Genomic DNA, 13,057 nt, shown 5'->3' with positions numbered 1-13,057 from the left:
ATCATTGTTGTTTGGCGGGTCCGGGCTGGGGATTCGAACCCACCACCTTAGGTGTACGTGGCTGGCGCCTTAGCCGGTTGAGCTATAGGCGCCGAGCCCCCCCAAAATTATTTGCTAGTCAAGCTAATATGCACACCAAATACAGCTTCTTGTCCCATAATTAGCACAGACCTTCATCACCATCACTATTCTTGCTCCTAATTTTTACACAGAGCCCATGCAGACTGTTTATGTTTTGTATTACATTTTAGGGGGCAAATCTGGACAACTCAAATTGCTGAACCTTTCCTAGTGAAATTTTAAAATTAAAGTTAGTTTATTTTCAGTTTTGAAATTCCACCCAGGTGGAAGCATGGCAGCCACGGGTACAATCCAGCTGTGTGTAGGGGATAGTCCATCACTGGCTCTTCTTATGTGAAGTGTGTAATTGTCAAGTTCAAGAAGGCAACAAGACTTGGAGAACATCTCCCTACTTTCCATCTTTTCATCCTTACTCAGAGAGTTTCTATGAACTGCAGGAAATGGCCCCCAAATTAAAGAAGGCTGCACAGAATTCTGGGGAAGTCAGAGGTCATAAAAGACAGCCAGGAGAGGAGAGGCTGGTGAATGGAAAACTATGATGTATGAGGCAAAGCAGAAAAGAAAGCCCACACTGCTGGACAGGGTTCTTTCCAGAGAGGAGAAACCCGGTCCCTCTGAAGCAGTGGCTCTCAACCTTCCTAATACTGCAATGTATTTTCATTGTTACAAAGGGGTTGCGACCCACAGGTTGAGAACTGCTGCTCTGGAGAAACAGCAGCATAGCATGCATGGTGAGCCAAGAATGCAAAAGTGGCTGGAGAGAGCCAGCTGTCAAAGAGATTGGATGGATAGTGGCAACAACTGCTGCATCCTGAGGGCTGCACAAATGAAGCCCCCATTTTCCTACAGCCTCCTTCTAGACCTATGGGCCAAGAAGCACAGTAAAGAGTGAGAGTCTCAAAGGCAAAGATGGGGTCTTAAGAACACCACCCCGCGGTGGCCTCAATCAACGCTCATTCAATCCAGTGGAGGAGAATGATGAGGAAGATCCAGCGATGGGAGCAGTGGCTAGGAAACTTGGGACCAGTCCTTAGACATGGATGCTGTGGTGTCTTGTAAACAAACGGGGAACTCATCACCGTAGTAAATGGTAACTATTATACCCACAATACTGAACGCTCTGGACAGCAGGAAGCACATCTGTGTCTTGTGTCTCAGTTATCTTTGTTTCCCCAATACATAACAAGGCTCAATAGACATCTGTCGAACAGCACTAAGTTTGGCCAATTCAACACATGCTTCTTCCTGGAGTGTGCACTTGGGCTGTGACACAAGCCGCCAATACTTATCAAACATGCTGACTGTCACCCTCAATAAGAGCCTTACAAAGATGGATGACAGACCCGACTGGGAGAAACACTGCTTCGGGGCAAAGACAATCTTTTCCATAAATTACTTTTTCTAATTAAATGCAAGCATACTGGAAGAGGAAGCAAGGTGGAGGAAATAAATGGCTTTGCTGCAGATGATATTAATGAAACAAGATTTAAGTTTCTAAACCATGGGCTGCTAACTACATTTCCTTTTTGATTAGGTTACTTGCTTGGCTAATGAGGAAATACAGTAGACTACGTATCTCTGGGCTTTAGCAAGACATTTGATTGTGTGATAGCAGAATTAGGTGGGTTTCTAGCCAGTCACATAAATAATGCTGCTTAGTGTCAACCTGGAGGAAGGTAGAGGTGACCTCAAGGCTCGTTTTCTTTCTATGAGGTATTCACTCGGATGAAAATGGTGAAGACATGCTTATCAAAAGCTGTGGATGCCATGAAAATGGGAGACATAGCAAAATGTGGGCTGGGAGAATGGAGATATTTATAAAGGCTCTTGACATTGGGATGATGAGGGCTAAGTCAACTCTGACAGAGTGGCATTCTAAAGGGACAAATGTGAGGTTCAGTAAACATCAGGGTAAAGTACAAGATTGGGAGATGTGGCCTAACAATGGTATCCATGGGAAAGACACCAGGATTTTAGCTGACACTCAAATGGATTTATCACGAAGCTAAAGAAGCTTAAACTTCAAAGCCCCTCACTGGCACGGTCTCCTACCAAAGCTCTGTACTTAAGTGTGTATTAATAATTGTGTTTTCTTTCTCTTAAAGGAGCCCCCAAATTATGTAAATTGCAGAGCCCCTCAAAGCCTACATCCTTTCCTTGTTGATATGAATTGGGCATGGTGATGTAACTGTGCTTTTAGACTTCTCCACCGACTCTCACAATCTTCACCTGGTCTAATGACTCTTGGAATACAGTGTACAATTTGAGATGTGACACTTCAGAGAAACTAGACCAAAGAAAACAGAAACAAGTCTCCCTTGCTGGCTCCTTCACCTTGGTCTTATTGGCCACTAAATGCTTGACTTGGGCCCCTTCCTCTTCTTAATACATTTCTCTCTCTGGATCCCTTCATCTATCTTCTGGGCTTTAAATACCTCTGATATGCCAATGGATCCAAGTTAACATTTCCAGCCCAACTCTGAGTCCCTGAGCTTAGCACTTATACATCCAACCATCTGGATATATAACCTCTGCTCTAAAATATAACCAGAACCAAATGCTTGAGTTTCCTTAAACCTATCCTATCACCCCTTCTTGACAGAGAAACAGGTCTGAGGGATAGTGACCAAGGAATATAAGGAACTTTTAATATTTTATGAAGAACTGTGGGTAAAACCGAAGACCATTAATCTGGAGGGGAAAAAATAATTGGCAGTGTTGGCAAAGGATAAGTCAGACACCATAGATGGAAAAAGGATCACATTCCTTCCTTCAAGATATAATGAGTCAAATAAGGAACACTTTCCAACAGAGAGACTAAAAAGTGCCCCCAGGAGATGGTTTCACCATCCGTGGGCTTCAGGGAGGGATGAGGTTAGTGAGGCAATTAACTGTCCTAACTGTAAGTTCTGGTTTTGTAGTTATATTTCCAATGATTAAGACTCCAAAAACCCGAAGCTCAAAGAACACTGATAGTTTCATTTTTCAGTCCATTTATTTTTAGCTGTCTTGCAAAGAAAAAAAATTTTTTTTTCTTTTTCTCAAATTGTGTTTCTGGAGTTAACTAGTTATGTTTCAAGGAGTAGATAAAAGTAACAGAGCTGGACACCAGATGGCCTTGAAGGTCCTTTAGGTACTTAGTCATTCTGTACTCAACTCTTTTTTCAAGGCAACATTTGGCAATCATAGCTCCAAAAGGCCAGTAACCACCGATCTAGTCCAGTGATTTTCAATCTGCATCAGCTGTGACATTCTTTCTTCAATGTCCACATGTAAAGGAGATAAGGACTGAGTGGCTTTGGTTGGGGTGGGAGGAACACAGTGAATTCCACCCACTGTCCTCCTCGTCCACTGCCTTTCCCCACCACCCAGGCTGTCAGGGACAACCCCAGAGATCCTTTTCCACTGTACTGAGCATGACTTTCTCCAAAATGTCAGCATGTGGGGCTGTGGCAGGGGCAGAAGAGAATATGACCTAGTCTCTGGCCTTAACGATCAATACCTGCCTGAGTCTAATGAAGACCCCACCCCAGTGATTACAAACCCTGGAGAGGCTGCCCTGCCACAGACCCCACAGAACTCAAGTCTTCAGCTAAGGCCGTTTCTTTTTTCTTCTATACGTGACAAAATATGACATATGCACAGTCCATTGTGCTCAAATTTCACTTCTGTAGTCTACTAAAAATGACTTACGCAGCAATATTCATAACACTATACCTTATTTAACAAGTATGGCGGGGAGGTATTATTTAGGGTCCAGATGGACAAATTGTGATTTTCTTCATATATTTCTTCTGGTTTTACAGCAAAAAAAGACACACCAATGACTCGGGTAGAAACTAACTGCAGAACAGCCCAGGAATGCAGAAAGGTATCCATGTGCACGTATGTACATGAGCCTCCGGGCAGACCACTTCACTGGTGACCATGTCACCATGCCATTTCCAGGCCTCTGAGCTCTCTGCCTTCCTCTAGGCAAGATATACTAGTGTGTGCGTGACCCCTGAGCTACTAGAGTTACAATAGGCACATAGGGACGTCACTGTGCAAAAGATGCTGACATTACAATGATCACACACCAATTTCAGGGCAGTCGGCCAAGAGAGAACTGTAGCTCTAGCTCTGGAATTTCAGCACAGTTGAACAATGATTTCCTGCCCCCTTGCTGTATGCAGGTGCGATGGATACCAAGGAGGAGGAAGGGCCAAAGCTTTCATTCTGAAGTGGTAAAGACACCAACTGCCAGAAAGCCCTGAAGCCTCTGAGAAAAGAACTAAGGGACTGCCTGGGGGTCCCTTTGTCACTGTGGGGAGCTAGTGCAATGTGCCCAAAAGGGTGAGTGACACCACACCTTTTAGGCTCTTTCTCACGGTTTTATATTCCACCCCCCTCAGTGAGGAGTGAAAATCGTACATTATCTGACCTGTGCTTTGACCCTCAGGTGAGCCAAAGGAAATGGGGCTGTCTGCTTACAGCTGTTGCCAATGATGAAAAGTACACAGAAACCTCTCTGTGTATCACAGGGCTAAGAAAGATTAAATGTAGAAAGACACATGGTCCTTCACAGCACGTGTGAGACAGAGCAGCCGCCATCTCAAGAAGACAGTTGGTAAACAGAGGTGGTAACTCTTCTTTTCAGCCCCTCCATTCAGAAATCTGCTATCAGCCATAGGCAGGCGCTAACTCACCTTGTGATAAACCTGCATGGTTTCTGTAACTGCTATAAACAGATAAGCTAGATGAAAAAGGCACATTATTTTGGAAAGTTTCCCAGCCAAGATGAAGTCTCAAGCAGAAATAAACTAAAATCTTTTCTGATGTCACCAAATCCCATCCACTTCATACAGTTTTCAATACTTCCCGTGTCTTTGAATAAGATATATGCATTAGAAATATTAATAACCCAGCTTCAGTCCAGTTATTTTAACCAACTTTTTCCTGGGTCCCCAAATGTGCCCCATTTGGCTACATGCTTTCTGTTCTAGAACTTGCTAGATCAAGCATTAGGGCCAAGGATTAAAAGTAAGAGAAATCTAAATGAGTGAGTAGGCCTGGAAAAGTAAATACAAGTCCTGAAAGACATCAAGGCAGTTAAATCCTACCAAAAAGCCCAAGAGATCTTTGGAGTATTCTTTCAAAAAACAGGAAAGCTGGTTTTTCATTGGGGCTCTAACATTTCCAGTTTCTTCGTCCTTTTTGCCATCTGTAAAATGTTGACTGTTCCAACCCCTCCCATCTTTAAGAATGATTAAGGGCACATTAAGAATGATTCCAATTAATTATACATGAGTGCTCTAAATTCTTTGGCGATGAGCCACAGAACTGATTCCCTTATTTCAAAAGAGCGGTGACATTCCTCCCCTTCTTGAGTCTTCCCCAGCACTTTCAAAGAGCAGCCTAAGGCGACAATAACCAAGCCACTGAAAGCTTAGACATTCCCAGACAGAAACCCACCTCTTGATCGGTGAAAATCTCTATGAAGTTCTGGAAGGAGAAAGAGCCAGACTGAAGGATGAGCTCACCAGTGTTTTCAAAGCACTGCCCGGTCAGCACGAGCAGCTTGTGTCGGGCGGCGTCGGTGATCATTAATCGCACCTGAAACAAAGGTAATGTAGGAAACGAAGGTCAGATAATGTAAGATTTTCACTCTCCACCCACAGAGGGTGGTATCTGGGCTCTGGGCAGTGCTGCCATCCCACCAGCAGGGCAGGGCCAGCCTTTGGAGCCAATGAAGTTTATTACCAACAAAAAGCATTCCTTCCCTTCTCTGAGAGTCTAACTTCCCCTGGGGACAGGGAGAACAGGACTGGACAGAGCCCAGACCACAGAAATCATCTGCAAAACTGACAAGTGTGGTTATCCACTCGCCCATGAATGTCACTTTCAAAGTTTTGCTACAATTGAGACAGTAGCCATCACTGACTTGCCCCTCAAGTTTTCTCCTCTTTTTCAAAGCAGTCTTCACAGCTGGCAATCATTTGTTCCACAGCTGTTCGGAAGTGTCTGCTAGCAGCATGTGGTCTGCCAGACCAGGAAAGACTTGTGAATATCTCACAGGCTGAGTCACTATGTACAGTCCAGGTCCCCAACTGCTCCTCAGGAAGGATAGGGTTCCAACTGGGGTCTCCAGTCGGCCCCTCCCAACCGAGATGCGTTTTCTTCCATCCCCTGCACCAAGCAGGCAGCAGCTCTCAGCGCAGTCCCCAAGGACATCAGCAAGGTGCTTGACACGGAACAGAAAGAAAAGGCTGCCCCTGAATAGCAATCTCTGAAAGAGAATTGCAAATGGTTTGCACTAAAGAACTCTCTGTGAAATTTAAATGGCAAGAAGCCAGCTGTCCTTCAGCAGAAAGCACCAAGGTATTTGCTCAGAACCCATTTCGTGAATGCTGGGCGCATACTACGTGCCACGCATTACAGCCAGCAATGAGGGGAGGATACAAAAGTAAACAGGACGTGACCCCTTGCCCCAGGACCCCACTGTCTAACCACGAAAAACAGTTGCCTAAGTAACCGTTTCAGCCCCATCTGCTCCACAGGTAAGCCTGGATTCTAAAAAAAATCCTCGTTTTTCCTTTTTGATTTCTCTCAGCTGTTCCAGGCAATCTGTCTGGACACATATTAATTCTTCAGCTTTTTTCTAGTTGGAATTGCTTCTGATTCTGTTAGTCACAGAGGGATTGCTATCCCATCACTTTCCTCAACTTTGCACCTTAATGGATTGTCAAAGAGGTCAGAACTGGTGACATCATGACATCACCGTGTTCCTCGGCTGAGGAAGGGACACAAGGTGTGGTCTAGCATTATCCAGCCACACAGAGGAATGCAGCACTGACACGCACTACAGCACGGAAGAACCTTGACAACGTCATGCTGAGTAGGATACGCCAGACACAAAAGTTCCGCTAGCATCTTCCACGTTGTCCTTCCTGGGGGACAGCCTAGGGTGGCTGCTCAAAGAGAACCAGCCACTGACTGGGAGGTAGGGAGATCCCTGGACCCAGGACTTCTCTCTCTGGAGCCCATCTCCTGCCCCCCAGGCCCAGCCCTCCAGTAGGAGTGGCCCTGCCCCACACCGTGCAGGACCAAGTGCTTACCTCGGTGCTGACTGCTTCATCGGAAGGGTTGATCAGGACCACTGTTTCTAAAACGTCACTTCGGTGATGAAGGATCTTTTGTCCTGTAGGCACAAAGACACACACAAAGGAGGAGACTTTTAGCTTTTCAGGGTGAAAGCTGCCCCGCCTGCTTCTCAGATAGCAGATTCTCTGCCTCCAAGGACGTGGCACTGGGACTCTCGCACTGTCTTGGGGAATATAATTGTGCTACTACACAAGAGGGTTGCAGACAGTAGCAGGGTCCTCCGGATCTGGGGATGTGTGGTCTGGGGCTGCTCACACTCCCAGGCAGCCTCCACGAGGTAATGGCGGTTTTCATCTGAGACAAGGGTGGATGCCAGGAAAACTCAACTGGGCTCTTGACACTTCCTTTCTCATGGTAATTGGGGATGTTTCTCCCTATCAGCCTTTCTTCTGGTGAGAACTGTGCTGAGATTAATTAGGAGCCTTATTGTGAAATGAATGACATCCAGAAACCCCAACTAACAATTAGCCCAACAAGCAGAATGGCTGTCTGAGGCAGGCTTACAGTCTGTTGGAGTATTCATTAATTAATTCACTTGCTCACTGAAAACTGGAGAAACCGTGAGGAAGTGAAGTGGAGAACAACCCTCCTGCAGGATGGGGTGGCCAAATTACCCCCTAAAGACAAGCAAAGAAGACAGAGAATATGGCAGGGTGTTGGGTGGGATGGGGGTTCTAAAGAGAGCTGAGGCGCTGCAGGGCCTGGCTCCACCCCCGGCCTTCCCACACCTCAGACATCCCACAGTCAGCCTGTGGCTAACCAGCCCTCCAGCCAAACTGGACTGAGGCCTATGATGACCCTCTATAAGCCTCTCCCTCCTGGACAATGAGATGAAATTGATCAGGCAGATGTGTGGTCAGAGTTGGGGGTACAGGCTGTGCCAGCTGACAAGGGACAGAGAAGAGGGGTGTTCCCTCAGAAGAGCAGGAGGGAGACCCATGGTTGGAGGGGTAGACCAGAACATGGCGGCTGCTTGGAAGTACAGTGATGCTCGGACGTCAGGAGGAAACAACTCCAAGAGAGACAGACAGGGAAGGACACAAATACAAGTGGAGAAAAGAACCAAAACAACGGTTTTCCATGAGAGTAGTTTGGCACTTCTTCAAAAAGCTAAAATATAATTACTGTATGACCTAGCAAGTCCACTCCTAGGTGGACTTGAAAGCAGAAGCTCAGGCTGGGCATAGTGGCTCCTGCCTGTAATCCTAGCACTTTGGGGAGAACTGTGCTGAGATTAATCCTCCGGCCAGGGCAGGAGGATTGCTTGAGCTCAGGAGATCAAGGCCAGCCTGAGCTGAATAGAGATAGAGTGAGAGATAATGAGAGACACTATCTCTACTAAAAACAGAAAAAACAGGGTTTGGCACATGTGGCTCAAGTGGCTAAGGCGCCAGCCACATACACCTAAGGTGGTGGGTTCAAATCCAGCCTGGGCCCACCAAAACAACAATGACGGCTGCAACCAAAAAATGGCCGGGCGTTGTGGCGGGCAACTGTGGTCCCAGCTACTTGGGAGGCTGAGGCAGGAGAATTGCTTGAGCCCAGGAGTTGGAGGTTGCTGTGAGCTGTGATGCCAGGGCACTCTACCCAGGGGGATAGCTTGAGGCTCTGTCTCAAAAAAAAAAAAAAAAAAAAAAAACAGAAAAAACTAGCCAGTTGTTATGGCAGGTGCCTATAGTCCCAGCTACTCACAAGGCTAAGGCAGGAGGATCGCTTGAACCCAGGAGTTTGAGGTTGCTGAGAGCTAGACACTCTATCCTGGGGCAACAGAGCAAAACTCTATCTCAAAAAAAAAAAAAATAGCAGGAGCTTGAACAGATACTTGTATGTCAATGCTAACTGCAGCATTATTCACAGTAGCCAAAAAAGCAAGCCAACCCAAATATCCAGCTATGTGTGACTAGGTAAAATGTGGTATATCCATATAGTGGTATATTATTCAGCCATAAAACAGAATGAAGTTCTGATGATGCCATAACCTAATGGATGAACCTGGAAAACAGTATGCTAAATTAGATAAGTCAGACACAAAAGGAGAAATATGGTATGACTATACTTACATGAAATGTCTAGAACAGGAAAATTCTTACAGTCAGAGAGTAAGGGCAGGGGACCAGGAGTTACTGTTTCATAGCTACAGTTTCTGTTTGGGGTGATGATAACGGTTTTAAAATAGAGGTGATAAAAAAAATAGAGGCGATGGTTGTACAACCTTCACCTGCAATTAACCTGCAATTAATAACACTGAGCCGTACGCTTAAAAATAGTTTAAATGGTAAATTTTATGTTTTTATATATAATCACAACTTCAAAAGTAATAAGGTAATATATCAGAACATTGGTACACTTTAAATGAGTGCATTGTATGGTATGCAAATTATATCTCAATAAAGCAGTTAGGAAATTAAAAAAGAAAGCAATCCGAAGTTCACAACTTACGATATATATATATTTTTTCTTCTCTGACATCAAGGACCAGAAGTCCAACAGAAACAGAAACATGTGGAAATGCTTACCACCTACCACCACTGCCATGATCAAGCCCCATCTCCTCCAGCATCTTACTTGTCCTAACAGCCCGTACTTCCCAATCAATCCCACATCACATATAAAGAAGCACACGCAGAACGATAGTGGTGTCAGGCACTGTTCTAATACGACTTCACATACACAACTCATGTAATCCTCAGAAGAGCCCTATGACACAGATACTGGGATTTCCTCCTTCTCTGTGGGGAACAATGAGTCTAACAGAAGAGAATTAACTAGCCCAGGTCACACAACTGGTAAGTGGGGGAGCCAGGATTTGGATCCAGGTCAGCTGGCTCTAGAGTCCCTCTGTTTCACTGCTTTATGGTGCGAGTTACTGGAACCAGAATTTGGGAGAGCAGACAAGGAACAGGCATTACATGCCAAAGGAGAGCTGTGGAAAGTCCAAAGGAATAAAATCAGAAATGTGATTAAATAAGCAAGAGGCCAGAGAGCATTAGGAGAAGAACACTGGCCCCAAAAGGCCAGGGAAGCAGAATGCCTGCATAAAACTGGGTAAAATTAAGAGAAAGGATGTGACATTCATTCCAAACACTTAAAAATGAAGAAACTCCAAAACAGAGCAATGTCACACAGTTTGAGCAGGCAAAGAACTGAGGTTTAATATATTTATGTATTTATTTATAAACAGAGTCTCACTCTGTCCCCTTGGGTAGAGCGCCATAGCTCATAGCAACCTCAAACTCCTGGGCTCAAGTGATCCTCTTGCCCCAGCCTCCCGAGTAGCTGGGACTACAGGCGCCTACTACAATGCCTGGCTAGTTTTTCTATGTTTAGTAGTGACAGGGTCTTGATCTTGCTCAGGCTGGTCTGGAACTCCTGAGATCAAGCAGTCCATCCATCTCAGCCTCCTCGAGGGCTAGGATAATAGACATGAACCACCACGCCCAGCCAGAACTGAGGCTTAAGAATAAACTGTAAGAAAGAAATTTCATGTATTATGAATGATAAACTTGGGGGCATTGCTCATTGCATTTTGGCTTTTTTTTTTCTTTTTTTTTTGGAGACAGGGCTTTGCTCTGTCTCCAGGCTACAGTACAGTGGTGTTGACATAGCTCGTTGCAACCTCAAACTTCTCGGCTCAAGCAATTCTCAGGCATCAGCTTACCCAGTAGCTGGAACTATAGGCACACACTACCGCACCTGGTTAATTTTTCTATTTTAGTAGAGACAGGAGAATCTCACTCTTGCTTACCCTGGTCTCGAATTCCTAGCCTCAAGCGATTTTCTCACCTCTGCCTCCCAAAGTGCTAGGATTATAGGTGCAAAGCCACTACACCACGCTTTTTGGCTTTTTGATTGTTTTTGACAACCAAGTGCATCGAACGTTAAAGCAAAAGAAAATCAAATTGAATAAGCAAGCGATAAAATGAAAATTGGCAAAACACATAAAACTATCCTCTTTCTAGGCCTTTCCCTCAGTGGCCTCCTTGAAACAAAGATTTCAGGAACTTCAAAAGCACTGAAGTTGAGGCAAAATGAAGCAAAAGCTTATGACTAAGGAGACGTGAACAGTCATTTCCTTGGTCATACTTTGGATGTGAACACCCAGATCATCAGGCACAGGGTCTCGGTGTGACTGCCATGCTGACTGTACTCTGTAGAAATCCACAGCCGTAGACTTGAGCAAGGTGCACAGAAGTGGCCCCCTCGCCAAAAGATGGTAATGAAATCAGAGCCTCCTTCTTTCCTGTTACCACGCAATGCCCCAACCTTGCTAACTACACCCATCAACAGGCACATCTAAACAACAGTAGCCCTGTGCAGCCCAGCCCCTGCCCACGCGTCCTGCCCCTCCCCAGACACACAATAAGGTTGCCTGCTACCCAGGCCTCCCTGGCGGGGGCTTCTTACCATTAGCCAGAAGTTCCTTTCCTCTTTGGCTTCATCACTGACAAACACAACAAATGCCATGTGACAGCTGTTGTTTACCTCTCCTCCTCCCAAACCAATTTTCAAACCAGTTTGTCCAGGAATTCAACCAACGATGTTCTTTTTGTCCATCTTTGGAAATCCCAGGAGAAATGGCACAGACGTGCACCAAGATGCCATTGCCGCTCCTTCAACAAAAGCCTTTTTATAAGATTGGATTTGAATGAAGGCGGGGATTTAAAGGCAGAGAGAGAAGCTTCTAGCTCTTGTCACAGCCGACTGTTGGCCAGATTCTTCCCTGGGACGATGTAACCAGGGGCCAGGCCACCACAGCATCTGGCTGAGCTGGGGCCTTGGCCCCCCAGGCATCCCCATGGGGGCAGGCAGGCCGCTCTCAGCTGGGACGCCAGGACACTCACACAGTTGCATATTTGGGGAATGTTTCACACTGGGAAGCGGGCCAGGCATTCTGAAGGAGAGGCCACCACCCTCGCCTGTAAAGGTCTCATTCAGTTGTTTCGGAAAAGAAGTTCCCAGGAAAGAAAGGCATCCCATCCCCATCCCACTCTGTCTCCCCACTATTCAGGTCTGCCATCTCTGTGCCACACCTCACAGGGAACCATAAAGCAGCCCCAGAAATAGTTAACTAACTTCCCTCAGCTCTGGTGTGAGGGAAGCAAAAGCGTGGGCTTGAGATGGCAAGATTGTGTCACTTACTGCTCCCGTAAGAAAACGTCTTTCAGGGCCACTCCACAAAACTCAGCATGACTGTGAAGGCCCGACCTGGGTGGGGGTTGGGGGCAGCAGAGAAGACTGGTGTGTGACAAAAGGGGGTCTGCTCCATCTCAAAATCAAAAGAGGACGGTCTGGGGACCCTGGAAGCACCAGGGGCCTTTCAGACAATAAGACTTTTGTTTGCGCTTGCCCAAAGCTGTGTTCAGAGCTCAAAAAGAAGCCTGTACATCTCAGTTATTGCTAGGGGTTTTTCTTCTCCCTTTTTAAAAAATCTGAGAGATTAATTGAATGTATGTGTTTTTTAAGGTTGGGCTGTTTTAGTGGTTTATGTTTTTACTAAACCCACATGATTTTGAAATCTCTTAAAGAAAAATGTTATTTTCTATGTATATAAATTTCCAGGATGCTTGTGGGGTCTCTTTGCCACAGAGTTTAAGACTCCTGCAAACACACACACACACATGGCCTTCTCACTGGTTTCAGAGGAAAATAGAAATTCTACTTCTACTTAGTGCGAAAGGGAGAAGATAAGGAGGGTTCTGAAATCACTAGTAACCAGGGCTGAGAGTCAGTGCTGGGGCAGGGGCTGTAGCTGGGAGAGAAGCCCTCCTGCCACCCCCTGCCCCTGCCCCAACGCTGCATGTTGTCCCTCCTGCCGCCCCCTGCCCCTGCCCCA

The 13,057-nt window shown here is 45.9% G+C and overlaps 1 protein-coding gene across 3 annotated transcripts in view; it reads right to left on the bottom strand.

Moving 5' to 3' along the window:
- The window catches only part of MAP1B (microtubule associated protein 1B), a 103,253-nt gene that overhangs the window by 17,462 nt on the left and 72,734 nt on the right, over positions 1-13,057 (bottom strand). For 2 of the 3 annotated variants that reach the window (XM_003785898.3, XM_023510914.1), the window contains 2 exons: positions 7,179-7,261; positions 5,536-5,676 (listed from right to left, as the gene is read on the bottom strand). In XM_003785898.3, the coding sequence (XP_003785946.1) occupies positions 5,536-5,676; positions 7,179-7,261 (224 nt within the window). Of the gene's footprint in view, positions 1-5,535; positions 5,677-7,178; positions 7,262-11,706; positions 11,985-13,057 lie in introns of those variants that run through there. The other variant, XM_023510915.1, reaches the window with a different exon arrangement.

Source organism: Otolemur garnettii, unplaced genomic scaffold (genome assembly GCF_000181295.1).
Source record: "Otolemur garnettii isolate 467f Iridium unplaced genomic scaffold, OtoGar3 scaffold00017, whole genome shotgun sequence".
In the NCBI taxonomy this organism is placed as follows: domain Eukaryota; kingdom Metazoa; phylum Chordata; class Mammalia; order Primates; family Galagidae; genus Otolemur; species Otolemur garnettii.
This window is presented reverse-complemented; position numbering and strand designations above follow the sequence as displayed.